Consider the following 13,900-nt stretch of genomic DNA (forward strand, 5'->3'; position numbering starts at 1 on the left):
AAACATGTCGGGAGCACAGCCACGGGGAGGGAACAGATGAAAGGGCACGGTCATCCCCAAGGGACAGGTTGTTTTCTGCACCTCTAACTCCTGCATGTGGCCCCAATCCCTTGTGCCACGCTGTGCCCAGACAGCCACACTGCCACTGCTCCATGGCATCATCCCCACCTTCCCACTGATTCTCCTCTCCTGGCAGCTTCCCCCCATCTCTTTTCTTCCAGAATGTAGCTGTGGCTGAAAACACCTCTGTGGGCGTCAGAGCACGGGGCTCCAGCCCTGGAGGATACCAAAAACTGCCTGATAATATTGCAAAAATCCCCCACATTTACTAAAAAAAGAACGGTCATCATTTCATGGGTCTCCAAGTGCTGATTCTCTGTGTTCCTCTTTCCCTGTTCCTTACAAAGTCCTTCCTTTCCTCCTTACAGCTCCCTGGGGCTTTGTGAGCCAGGAGTTACAGTCAGCAATAGCTCAGTGACTCTCTCCTGTCCACAAACCCCTGTGGGCAGCTGCCCCTGGCTTGGAGAGCCCCCGCAGGCTCTGAGAGTGGAAAAAGCAGAGCAGGATAAGGAAAGCAGGGCCTGGTGGCACTTAAATGGCAGCGTTTGTGTCCCAGGCGTGCACCACAAGGTGTCCCCAGCAGTTCAGGCATTGCCATGGGGTTCGGAGGTGGCACCTCAGCATCTCCTCCCTGGCTGGGGCAGGGCAGGGTCTCTCACAGGCACAGGTCCCTGCTCTCAGCAAGCACAGTCTTACCAGGAAGAATCAGTCTCCATCCTTCATTAGCTGAGATAATTGCTGAGAACGAGCAATTTTTCACAAGGCCAAGCTGAAGCCAAGATTTTCCCTTGTCTTTATTTCCCCGTGTTTTACAATTTCCACATTCATTTTTTTAAGACCAATTTTGTTAATAAATATTTTCAAAACAACAGTCAGCATGAATTAACTTCTGAACTCTTAGTGATGCTGAGTTAAAAATGAGATGGTTTCATTTATTTGGAAGATCAAACAGTAGAAATGCATTTTATCCCCCAAACCAGGGCCCAGCAGACTGAGCTGACCTGCAGCCTGGTGATACAGATGGTGGGTTAAGTCAACAGGGTAATTAGTGACTGACAGGAGGACTCACATAAATTAAGAGCTGGGGGAACATGAAATCATAGGGGTATAGTTCCACCTTTTTTTTTTTTCCTTTTGTAAAATATGCTGTGTTGCCTTTTCTGTGGTCAGTTTGGCTCTACACCACTTTCATATGCAAATATTCTATATATGCATTTGCACACATGTGCATATATGCAAATACATGCAGACATATGCATTTACACTAGAATTAATATTAACACCCTGACAGCAAATCGCTTGAGATCCTCCTGCCCATGCAAAGGATTTCTATATTTATATAAATATATGTGTGTGTGTGTGTGTGTGTGTGTGTGTGTGTGTCTCCTCTTGCTTCACTTCATCTCAGGGCTCTGTGAGTAATTGCTGAAGCAAGAGGAAGAACATATGTCTTGATTTCCACTGGATTGCACCGCACATAACCAGTGCCACATGGAAAAAGGACTCCTAAAGCCCTGGATTCATCTCACTTAAGTGTGTCATCACAGGAAGGCAGCCAGGAGATGCTGCAGCCTGGCTGAGAGTGGGAGGAGGTGTCACCAGACATCCCTGACAGTGGGGACATGGAGCAGAGAAGTGTTTCAGTGGGGACATGGAGCAGAGAGGTGTTTCAGTGGGGATATGGAGCAGAGAGGTGTTTCAGTGGGGATATGGAGTAGAGAGGTGTTTCATCTCTTCTTGGTACTGCCAGGAGCACCAGCGAGCCCAGCTCTGTGTCCTGTCCCTCTGCTCCCTCGTTGTGGCCAATCTGCCATGATTTAGGAGGCAGCTCCCAAATAAAAAAAATTCTCAGAAATCGAGCTTTTCATATTGATGGAGGAAGAAAACCATTCCCGGATCTTTCAAGTGATTCATGGATTAAATAAAATCAATGGGGTTTATGGATTTATAAATAATAAAAATGCCATCAGATGGCAGCCATGTCACACTTCCCTCCTTTGCCTTTGGCAGCCCTATGTGTCCCATCTGCAGACTCACTGGTCAGGCTGAGCCAGACACATTTGTCCCCTCAAAGACCACGGGGGCACATCCATCCTGCTCAGAAGGCCCTTCCAAAACCTCCCTCCTCCAGCAATAGGAAAACATCTTCAAATTTCCGGTGGAAAATTTATTCCTTGCCAAGATGTGTCTTATTTGATCCTCCCACCCATATATCCTCTAACATAAATCATTCCCCTTCCTCCCACCCTGAATGTATTTATGAAAAGTAATCATATCCCCTCTTAACCTTTGTTTTTCTAGGCTAAACAAGCCAAGCTCTTTTAATCTCCTCTGCTAAGATAGGATCTCAGTTCTGCTAATCGCTCTGCCAGTCCTTCTCCGCACCTGTTCAAGGATAAATTAATCTTTTCTTTTTCCAAAGAGACATCCCAGAACTACACACAATATCCCACACGAGGTCATAGCAATACTGATATTTCTCTGCATCTGCCAAATAAATGGTTTGTTGCGTGAGACTCTCTGCAAAACAAATGGAAAATAGATGCAAATCCATAAATTAATAACCGTAACACAACCTTAAACATAACAGAACCTTACTCAAGGAAATCACTGTGTTACTTGGACTTGCATTCTGCTCCTTTGAATTTGTGGGTGCAGGTCCTTAACAGGCCTTAATCAGTGGGTTTCCATATTTCATTCACCCTGGATGAGCACCAGGGCCTTGTATTAAAGGAGGCACTGAGGAAAGTCTTTTCTGTGTTTCCCTCAGCCTTTGCTGTGGCAAAACATCCTTTGAAATCACAGCTGAGGGTTTGAACTGCAGAGATGCAGAGTCAAATGATGAAAAAACATTTTGCATTCGTCTCTTCTCTTTTCAAAATGATTTTCCAGTTTTACTTGGGATTTAATTAAATTTCTGTGACCCAGGCAGGGAGTTCAGCCTTTCTTGATTAATGCTCTTTTAAGTGGCTCTGCTGATAAGAATTTAGCATCAACAATTGAGCTAACAAGCCCCAGCGAACAGTTTATAGCAGGAGACTAATTCTATTAACACTTTGCAATGTCAGGACTCCACTTTGAGCTCAGAGCTGAGAGGAGAGATGGGGGACAGGGAGCAAACGTAAAATTTGGCAACTAAATCACCAAGATGCAGCTTCTTTGTGGGCAGAGCTCATCTAGAAACTATTTTAGCTGACAAAATCAGAATTTCACCTGTTCTTTTTTTTTTTTTTTTTTTTTTTTCCCTCCTGACTGATGTTCTGCACTTTTTTGGCTCATTGTGATAAGGGCTGGGAATAAGGAGTGGAACTGAATGACAGCACTGATAAGAGAAATGAAAGGGTAATGTGATGACATGATACTGGAGTGGGGCCTCTGCAGTTAGCCCTGTCTGTGCTGGATGTGTGCTGCAGTACAGGATGGTCAGGACAAAGATGCTTGTGCTGACAGTTTCAAATTAGTCTGCTGTGAGAGAAAAATTGAGGTGAATGCTCTGCAGAAACCTTTCTGGTACTTTTTGGGTGACAATAGAAATATCTTGCAGGTCTGTTGTGATTCACAGGAACTTTCTCTCTGTTTCCTTCTCCTCCCTTACCCTGCTGAAAGTACCCCTAAAATCTCACTCTGTTTGTGGTACAAATTCTTGGCTAAGATATTGCAGGTCCGTCCATCCAGAGTTCCAGTACCTGGACACCCAGGTTTGGACCTGTCTATTTTGAGTTGTCCACAAACCTCATGCAAAAATCTCCTTTGTGGGAGCCTCAGAAGTCAGAACATTATTTTACAGCTGTTGTTTTCCTTTCTTGCCTGGACAGCACAGATGCCATTCTCTATCCCTGGCCACCATCTTTCCTGTTGACCTTTCTTACATCCTCAAAGCACCCACTTAGGATTCCCACTCATTCCTGCTTTGCCTGGGATCATTCCTGTGGCTCTACAGCTCACCAAGACTGGAGGAGGATCAGGGATGCCCATGGGCAATGGGGCTCTTGAGAGGCTGGTGGCTGAGCTCTGCCACAACAGGAGCCCCCCAGCACCTTTCAGTACCCCCTGAGCTGTTTCCCTGCCTGTCTCAGGAACAGGGGTGACACCAAGTGCTGCTGGAGCTGATCCCTCCCAGGGGAGTCAGCAGTCACAGGCCAGGCAGGGCTGGGGGCTGCACCTCTATGTTCATCCATGCTGTGGGTGGTGTTCACAGGCTGTGCCTGGTTTTAGTTTATTTATTTTACAAAACAGGCTAACGACTTGATTCAATTATTTAGGGAATTTGATTACCTTTGCTGTCAGTGCAGTTGTAGGGGAGGATTAGCAGTGTTTCAGCCCCTCATCAGCAGTGATGTCCCACACCACACACTGCCACACACTGCTCCTGCTCAAACCCCACTCCCTCAGCTGGCACCTCTTTGCCTTCCCTGGACAAAAACGATGACAAAACATGCCAAGGGCACACAGCCACCCTCCCTCCCTCTCCCCCCATGACTTTTGCTAGAGCATGGCTGCACATTGTAGCTGTCAGCAGGGGAGCACACTCACCAGGGGACTCCAGCCATAATCACTGCAAAGCTGATGCCTGGATCTAAGTCCTGGATGCTCCCCAATATCAAATCACAGCAGGGACACAACTAATACCCTTGTTCCCTCTCCTGAAAACGTGAAGACCCACTGAGAAATCCTTGATGAGGGAGGCTCAGACAGCGCTCCCGACCTCTCAGGACAAGAGGCAGCCCAAGCTTTGGTCCCCAAAGGCACCTGCACTGGTGCTGCTGCCAGGGCCGTGCTCACCGTGGGAGCCACGTCATGAGCGTGGTCAGAGGTCCCCCTGCCCTCATCTCTACAGCTGTTGGAAGTGGCCTCGTGCACAAAGGGCAGTGTCCTCATTAAATCCTGCAGAGGGTTGCCATGTGGCCAGCAGAAATTTTGTTTTGTTTTATTTTGGGAAGCGGCACAGTAATATATTCACCACCTCCAAACGTAATGGGGTGACAGATGGGAGCTGGGCGCGGGCTTTCATGGGAAAGGCTCCACTCAGCAGGGAAGCAGTAAGTTTCCCACCTAATCTTCTGCAACCTTCAGACTCCTAACAACTGTAAGAAGCAAAGCAATGGGTAGTTATTAAATTAATGACTTCATCCCCAAGCTGGTAATAAATATTTTATAGTTTTATCTCTCCACCCTCTAGACTGCTCTAGACAGTCCAGACTGTTTATTAATCTAGCTTCTGGATTTATGTTATTTAATTGCTAAACAGCCTCAGCATGGTTAGGCTGGATTATTAAATGTTGGAGCCTGAGAAGGAGTCCTCTAACAAATGGCAAAACCTGAGGAGCTTGATCTTGGTCTTGGCTTATCAAAACCAACTTCCCTGCAGAGCTAAGGCCAGGTTAGCCCTTGTTTGAGTCCAAACCATTCAACCATTGCCTCATGCTCAGTGCAGATGGACTTTGGGACTTGCTGTGAGTAAGGAAGAGGCAAGGAAAAGTTCTGGCACATCCTGGTTTCAATAAGGATATTCAAACTTATATTTCTCTTCAATAAGGGAAATAAGCTTCCCCTTTTTCTGGGGAAGCTCAGGCAGAGCATATGTCCTTGTTCTACCCCTTGATGGCTCATGTTTGTTTGGGTCATCACAGATAGTCCCTGTCATTTAAACAAAAGAGCACTGCAGTCATAGATATGAAGGCAGGCTTTAAAGGTTCTTATACTCCCTTTGTATACAGATTTGAAAATGTCTTTAAAACAGATACTACCATTTTTACAACAGTTGCTGGTTTATTCATTTCACTGAGAGATGGGGATGAAGGCAGCTGGAATAAGAAGAGCTATTTGTCTGAAGAGTGTATCCTCGTCGTGCTTTCCAAAGCCTCAATCCCACGAGCCCTTATGTACAAAGCAGGAGGTCGTTTCAGGATATTCTTCTCATAAAAGTGTAGGACAAGTGAGTGGGCTAACAAGTGCAGGCCAGAGCCTTTGAATCCACCCAAGCTGTGCTGGAGCCCTTTCCAGCTCAGGGCTGCTCTGCAGTGTCATCTCCAGCCCATCCCATTGCTCCCCAGCCTCAGCATTGTCTTTCTGAGGCCCAAGCGGGATGAATTTGATGCTAAATGGCATCTCTGAAGAGCAAAGTTGCTTTCTCTCCCCAGCAGCCTGATGGGAACGAGGCAACCCCTTCCTGATCACCCACCTGTGTGTTTTTCAGGACCCCTTGGTTGTGGGAGCAGGGTGAGGTGGTTCAAGCCTTCACTCAGAGGAGCTGTGGGGCAAGAGGAACAAAAATCAGAAAAATGCACAAGGCTGGGAAAGACCTTCCTGCTTACAGCTGAAAGCCATGGCTGTAATGCCTCTCTGGGAAAGGTCAGGTCAGTGCTGACAAGTAGAAGGTACAACTGGAGGACTGGGTCATTAGCAGCTTTTAACAATTAGCAGCAGCATCAGCGAGGCCAAATGACTCTCGCTGGTCAATGGTTTATCGATGTGTTTAGAGACAACCATATGCTGACAAGTATATTTTCCCTGGCATCCTTGAAGCCAAAGGCCCACTCTGCTGTGACATTCCACTCTCACCCTACACCCTGTTGGAGGAGGCTTAAGAGCTCTCCTAAGCACACCTATAAACTGACAGTGTACCATCTTAAACCCATTCAATTCCCTTCCCTGCGATAAAGGACGCCAGTTCCGAGAAGATAACATCTCCCAGTGATGGCTCCCTGAGCTGCAATTTAGCACAAATCTGAGCGCTCTATTATCCAGCTCAGCCAATTCGTTAAGGAAGGACAGGCGAGCACGTCTATTAGCTCGATCATCATAATCAAATATTGGCACAAGGAGCTGCTCGGTGCTGCAAAGTCGAGCGAAACCCCCATAAAACAATTATGTGCCCTTCAGGAAAACAACGTGCCAGCCGGTGAGGTGAACATGAGTCCGACTCTTTTTCCTCCTGTGAGAAAAGGACAAAATCCCATCAGCTCCAAGTTAAGTCAAGCAAAGCCTCAAAGAGACTTTGTTCCTGGGGCTCCTGGGCAAGCTGGGCTCAGTCTCCAGCAGTCCTCATTGCTGGGGGTGTTTATTCTCAGGGACCACTGGCTAAGGGATCCTAAGCCTGTCCTAAGCTTCTGCCAGTCGTCCTCCACCAGGACACCCTGCAGACAGTAAATGATGGCAGAAAACAACTTCCAGTGAACACCCATGACCATGCACATGCTCAAGGAAAGGCTTTAGGAAATCTTTCTTCTACACAAACTTTTCTCTACATTTTTCTGGCTACAGTTCTTACCTTTTTGGCTGTTTTACTCTGCCCCTTCACTTTCGTGCCTGTGGTAGGGCCACCTCCTTCTGCTGTAACCCAGCAGTGCTTGTGCTTCTGTGCAGGGACAGACAGAGAAGTTCAGTTCAGTTAATCAGACAATTGAATTTCTTCGTGATGAACCTGCCTGAAATTCCCATTTGATCCAATTCACACAGCTCCAAATGGCCTTAACATGATTTACCTTATTTCACCTCTGCTACAGCAGAGCAAAACTGAATTTTGGCACTTGAGAAATTATGTCTCCAACACAGCGATCAGTGAAAAATTCTCTTCACTGCCACAGCTTCAAAACATAAACTCTTATCAGAGAAAAAGGCTCCATTCTGCCAGGAGGGCAATCTATGAACATCACAGTCGGGTTGATGCAACTGAACAACTCTTGTTGACAAAAAAGAATTTTTGAAGTAGTTTTGGAAAGCCAGGAGGGAAAGGTGTCCATCTCTGTGTTGCATTTCAGGGCTGACATCTCCTGTACCACTTCTGATGGCATCTCCTCTGCTCACACACCACCTGTGGGAGCACAAAACCACACAAGAGCATGAAATCCAAGAATGGTTTGGCTTGGAAGGGACCCTAAGGATCAACTCATTCCAACCCCCTGCCATGGGCAGGGACACCTTCCACTACCCCAGGTTGCTCCAAGCCCTGTCCAGCCTGGCCATGGACACTTCCAGGGATTGTGCAGCCACAGCTTCTCTGAGCAACCCTGTACCAGCACCTCACCACCCTCACAGGGAAGAATTCCTTCCCAATATCCCACCTAACCCTGTTATCTGTCAGTGTGAATCCAATTCCCCTTGTCCTGTCTCTCCACACCCTTGCCCCAAGTCCCTCCCTGAGAGAGACTTGGATGTCCTTAAGAGGATATCCTTAAGAGGAAGAGGTTCCTTTTCCTTTTCCTTTTCCTTTTCCTTTTCCTTTTCCTTTTCCTTTTCCTTTTCCTTTTCCTTTTCCTTTTCCTTTTCCTCCTCCTCTTCCTCCTCCTCCTCCTCTTCCCTCTCCATCTCTCTCAGCCTGTCTCCATAGCAGAGGTGCACTCCCCTGCACTCCTGGGGATGTGGAGCACTGGGGTGCAGGAGGCAAGTCCTGCCTAGAGGAATTCTGCCTCCAGCCTTCCTGGGACTTACGATTCCCATCACAGCACTGCTGGGATTTTGAGCACCTGCTTAGCTGGATGGTGGGAGCTCCTTTTCTCCAAAACCTTCAGATATACCAAACCTAAATTCCCCTGAAATCTCCCAGCTTAGGAGGTGGGAAGAGCCAGGTGGGAGGTGCACAGTCCCTGGACAGAACTTCAGGTCAGCAGGGACACACTGCCCACCCCCAAGCCACAGTGCAGGACAAGGACTAAGCCCAGTGGGACACATTGGCAGCAGCTCGAAGAAAGACCATAGGAACTAAAGTCACAAACAGAACTGGGTTTTATTATGAAATAACCCTGCCAGTACATAAGGAAGTTCTGTCTGCAAAACACATTTCCTGAGGAAAGTAGATCACAGTATTCGTTTTCACAGAATAACATGTAGCCTGCTATAACTTTCAATGTGACTCTTTATTATTTAAATATTAACAGTATTCCTTCACATAAACAAGTACTCAGTCATCACATAACCAACACACAAACGACAAAATAAATATACAACAAGAGCACAGTTCATTTTTTTTCCCGACTTAAATATTAAATAAATAATAAATACAGAATTTTCATTTCCTGTTGTCAGTGCCTGAAACAATATGAATGAAAAAGAAAAGAAAAACTGAAAAAGTCTCTCTTCCCCCCAGTGCCCCTGCCCCCACAAAAAAAACAAACCAAAAAATTATCAAAATGTCTCAGTTATAAAATATCTTTAAAAAAATTCCCATCATTAAAAGAATAAATAACAAAATATATAAAAAATAACTTGGTTGCATCAAAATTACAAGTAGGAGTTGTAGATAGGGTTTTTTTCTTTTTTTTTTCTTTTTTTTTGGAATATCATATTTTATGGTCAAAAGTTTTAAATTTTAACTTTTTTTTTGCTTCTTTTATCTTCATTTCTATGGTGCAGTGTCCAGTTTAAAATAAGTATAAAATTAATAAATAAAAAAGTTAAATAAATAGCAAAAAGTTAACATAAGGTGTTGTAAATATAAATTACATACATCTTGCCAAAATTAAATAATTTACAGGATAATTAAACTAACTACTTTTTTTTTTTTCTTCTCTTTCTTCCAGTAAGTGCAATTTCTCTACTTTTAAATACTAACTGAATTGCAGTCACAATCAATTTGGACTCTATTTACATGTTAAGAACATTGTGTTTTTAACACCTCAAATTTTATACTTTTTTTTTCCCTTTTCTTTTCTTTTTTTTTTTTTTTTTTTTTTGTATTTTTGTATTTTTGCACTTGGAATGGGTTCTAAAATAAGTGAACTCGTGGAGTCTGATCCTGCAAACACTTAAGTACGGGAGCAAGCCCACCCAGGCCAACTGCCCTATGGGCCTTAACACAGGGAACAACTCCAATCAAGCCACTCATGGGCTTCCAGGCCAGATCCAGTGGCCATGGTAGTCACTGGGACTTTCCACTGACTTCGCCAAATTGGGAATTATGCCCTAAATATCTGCAGGGTTTGGCTCGAAATGACACCACACTCTTGCCTTTTGTTGGGGTCAACCAGATCCTCCCCAGCTCTGCCTGCCCCACAGCCAGGAGTGATGCAAGATGCCTCCACCCTTGGGGGTTTTGCCCCACTGAAGTGTTTAGAGAAGGAAGCGAGCTCTGAATGGGAGCCAAGGTGGGGAGCAGCCCCGTGGGGTGACAGCCAGCCCTGGCCATGGAGCAGTGCTGCAGGGCAGCGCCCCAAAGACATTCATAGGGTTGTTCTCTAAGTGCACAGAGGGCTGCGTGTACCCAGCTGCTTACAACTGCTTCTTTGGAAGAATTCCCAATACCTGAATCCTCTTCTTTAGTTTCCTTTTTTTCCCCTTTATTTTTTTCTTTGTTGTTGCAGAATGGCGCTGGCGCTGTGATTTCATACAAATCCTAGAACACCAAACCAAACCATCCTCATTGCCCTGTGGATACGTGTAAGAAATCAACTCCTGGTTCACAGTAAGCACTTTGCTGGCCATCAATTAACATCTCTCTTTTTGGTGGTTTTTTTTGCTTCTTTTTGATTTGTTTTGTTTTGTTTTGTTCATTGCAATCTCAACCGTTCTCTGGCATTGATGTATGATCTCTGGACTGGCAGTACTGCGCCACTGTAGGGATGATCACAGTAATGAAAAGAACCAGAACTGTCATCAAACAGATTTCCAAAAAAATCATATACACCGGACCATGACACATTAAAGAAATTCTTCTGTTTGAAATATCTGGAATTGGCCTATTCATAATAGCTACTCTCATATTTAAGACAGACAAAGGAATACTGTAGTTGCAAACTCCAAAAGCTTCCCTGAGAACCTTTTTTCCATTGCGCTTTCCACTGGAGATCCAGAACTGCTCTTCAGATTTCTTTCAGAAAATAAAAATAAGCTACTTTATAATACTTCAGAGTTCCCATGCCCAGTGGATATCTGAACACTTCGGGGTTGGGAGGCCCAGCACAGGTTCAGATTTACAGGTAGCTTGCAGCTCCAGCACTTGTAGCAACATAGAACATAACTCATGTGTGAGTAGGTGATCTGGACATACGACCATAGACAACATGAGGGTTTAAGCCAGTCATACACTAGTCTTGGATCAGACAAGACCCTGTTCTTGTAACGTTTTAACCCTTGGATCAATTCTGCAAGAGCAAGCAACTCATGGAAGATGCCTGCTCTTCACCTGCTACCAAGTCCCACAGCCTACTGGAGAATTTAACTTTCCATCCTGATCTACCTCATGGTCCAGGTAGAAAAAATCCCACTTTTCACAAGAAGGTCCAAAGTTAAGTAAACGAGAACATTGAGTTTGATCAGTTCCATGTCTCAGAAATGGCCTCTTGGTTACATTTTGGTCCTTTTTTTTTTTTCTTTTTTTTCATTCATTAAACAAGTTTTCTAACTTGTAAACCTGAATACTTGGAGGGGAAGTTCCATCTTACAGTCTGTTTGCTTGCTGCCCTCCATCCCACAGCACTACACCTGGATGCCCTTGACAGCTTGCTTGATGCTCTCCAGCAGGTCCTTGTTCTCCGGGTTCTGGTAGCACTCCTGGTTGGTGTACATGTCTGTCAGCGTGTTCACATAGGCATCAAAGTTCTGCTCACTAATTGGCTCCTGCAGACAGAAAAAAAAGTCAAATAAAAGCACTAGTAGAAGAGCAGGAAGAGGATGGAAGACTTTGCAATAAATCATCTGTGTATTTTAGTGCCCAGAGAAGTTGTGCATTCCTGAAAATGCTCAAGGCCAGGCTTGGAGAAACCTGATCTAGTGGAAGGTGTCCTTACGCATGGCAGAGGGCTGGAACAGCATGAGTTTTGAGGTCCCTTCTGGCCCAAACCATTCCACGATTCTCTGTATGTACAGACAGCCAGAGGTCTCCACATCAAAGCCTTTTTGTGTGCAGTGCTGCATCCACAGGAATCTCATCATCACCCTAATCCCACTGGATCTTAACCAGGTCCTTAATTTTATGCAGTGGCCTTGTGGAGCTATTAACAGCATCAGAGTAAGTGTGTGCAGGCAGCCTGACAGGCTGGAGACTGAATTAAGGCATAGAAATGAAGGGCTGGAGGACAACAGGACTGCTGAAACATCACAGAGGGAACTAAAGGCAAAGTCAGGTCACCTTGTGCTCACAGCTGCCCAGCCCAGCTCTCTGCTGCAGTACAGCTTCTGCTTTTGAGGGGCATTGCAAGTATCTAACTTGGGCTTAATGGGGGAAAAAAGAGAGGGAGAAGGAAGAAAAAGAACAGGAATAAAATGGGCATAAAAGTCTCATGGGCGTCATTTAATTAGAGTTGCCTGAAACCTTGAAAAAATATTTGCTGAACAGTTTATTTCACCTTTATGTGTCAAACACTTTACAAAAAAGCTCTCAGCGAGTAGTTTTCTGCCAGTTAGGCAGCTGGGTGAATATTATCCAAAACTGCTCTGCTGGAGGATGGCTTGTCTCCAACCAGCCTGAATTTAAATACAAACCCCAATGAAAAGGATTCCCAAAAAAAAAAAAAAAAAAAAAAAAAAAAAAAAAAAAAAAAAAAAAAAAAGTGGAAGAAAAAAACAAATCAAAAGCTCATTCCTCTGATCATTGCAATGGTCTTTGTGAGTTGTAAGAGGACAGCTTCCTCAACAACACCAGCCCCACCTCCACACACCTGGTTTTGACAACAGTAATTACATTCCAGGGAATAGAGAGAAGGTAATTAATAGCCTTTTGTGGTTTTACTATTTTAATGCAGTCTTTTCATTTCTCAGTAACTCTATGGTAACATGCTGTGGGCTGTTAGACCTTGTTAAATTAAACAAAATACACTCTCTTTAAGAATGCTATTCTTTAGCTGCCAGCTATTCAAAACTGAATTGAAACTACCTGCATTATAATAGGAGCTCTAAGATCTTTCTGACGTTGAAATCCAATCCCTCCTGATCTCTGCTTGTGCTGTCTTAGCCTAAAAGGCACTGGGTGCCCTTGATAAAGTTTCCTATTTTGTGATAGTGCTCCCAGATGTAATGAGACAGAACAATAGATACAAAGGAAGATCAGCAGAAAATGACAACAAAAGGGAGATATAATGCAAGCTTCAGAGATAAGGGAAAAGTACTGATCTTATAAAGGACACAGAGGTGTATGGAAAGAAATTCTCCCACTCTTAATTGTGAAAAATCATGAATTGGGTTTGGCACAGCTCCCTCAATGTCACCAGCTTGGGCTGAGCACTGTCGAAGTTTCTTACCATGTGTGGAAGGCGGATATTGGCAAGACTTTGGATGAGAGCCTGGCTCAACCCTGAGAGCTCCAGGAACAGGGCTTCGTTTTGCTCCTCTATGATTTTGTTTTCCTCCTCAATGTTCTTCAGGTTCTTCTCCATGGTGGAGATCTGTGAAGCAAGGAGCACAGTAGGGTTACCAACCCTCACCAGAGGCACCCACCAACACCCTGCACCCCTGGGCTTGAGTGCATGGCCAAGGACACCAACCTGGGACTGGAGTTTCACCATGGCCGCTTCCATCTCTGAGTTGGACTCGTTCAGCTCACTGATCTCCTTGTTCAGCTGCTTGATCTCCTCATCGTTCTCCAGAACTGAAGGAGGGAAGGTCACAGGCAGTCAACAAATGCTCTTGGGAAAAGCAAAAGTGTTGGGCTTTCTGCTGAGCACTGTCCTCACCTTGGCTTTTACAGCCTCAAAACAGGACGTACCTCTCACCTGCCTTTTTTTTTTTTTTTCTATTATTTTTATAATTAATATTTTTATTATCACAGTTCAATGCTACTTGAACAGGTCAATATGTAAATGCAAAAGCAAAGGACAGCAGAGCAGTTGGAGTCCAACACATCCCCACACCAGGCAAGGTTGATTGTCCTGAACAATCAGGTCACTCTTTCCGATCCTGAGTTTGGAAT

At 44.8% G+C, this 13,900-nt stretch overlaps 1 protein-coding gene across 1 annotated transcript in view; it reads right to left on the reverse strand.

Moving 5' to 3' along the window:
• Positions 1-11,198: 11,198 nt before the first annotated feature.
• MYT1 (myelin transcription factor 1) overlaps positions 11,199-13,900 on the reverse strand; it is a 59,256-nt gene continuing 56,554 nt past the window's right edge. The window contains exons 21-23 of the mRNA XM_083872943.1: positions 13,476-13,579; positions 13,233-13,376; positions 11,199-11,613 (exon numbers count right to left, since the gene is read on the reverse strand). Of these exons, the coding sequence (XP_083729069.1) occupies positions 11,473-11,613; positions 13,233-13,376; positions 13,476-13,579 (389 nt within the window). The 3' untranslated portion in view covers positions 11,199-11,472. The remainder of the gene's footprint in view (positions 11,614-13,232; positions 13,377-13,475; positions 13,580-13,900) is intronic.

The sequence above is a fragment of the Zosterops lateralis genome (genome assembly GCF_965231275.1).
Source record: "Zosterops lateralis genome assembly, chromosome: 16".
Taxonomy (NCBI): domain Eukaryota; kingdom Metazoa; phylum Chordata; class Aves; order Passeriformes; family Zosteropidae; genus Zosterops; species Zosterops lateralis.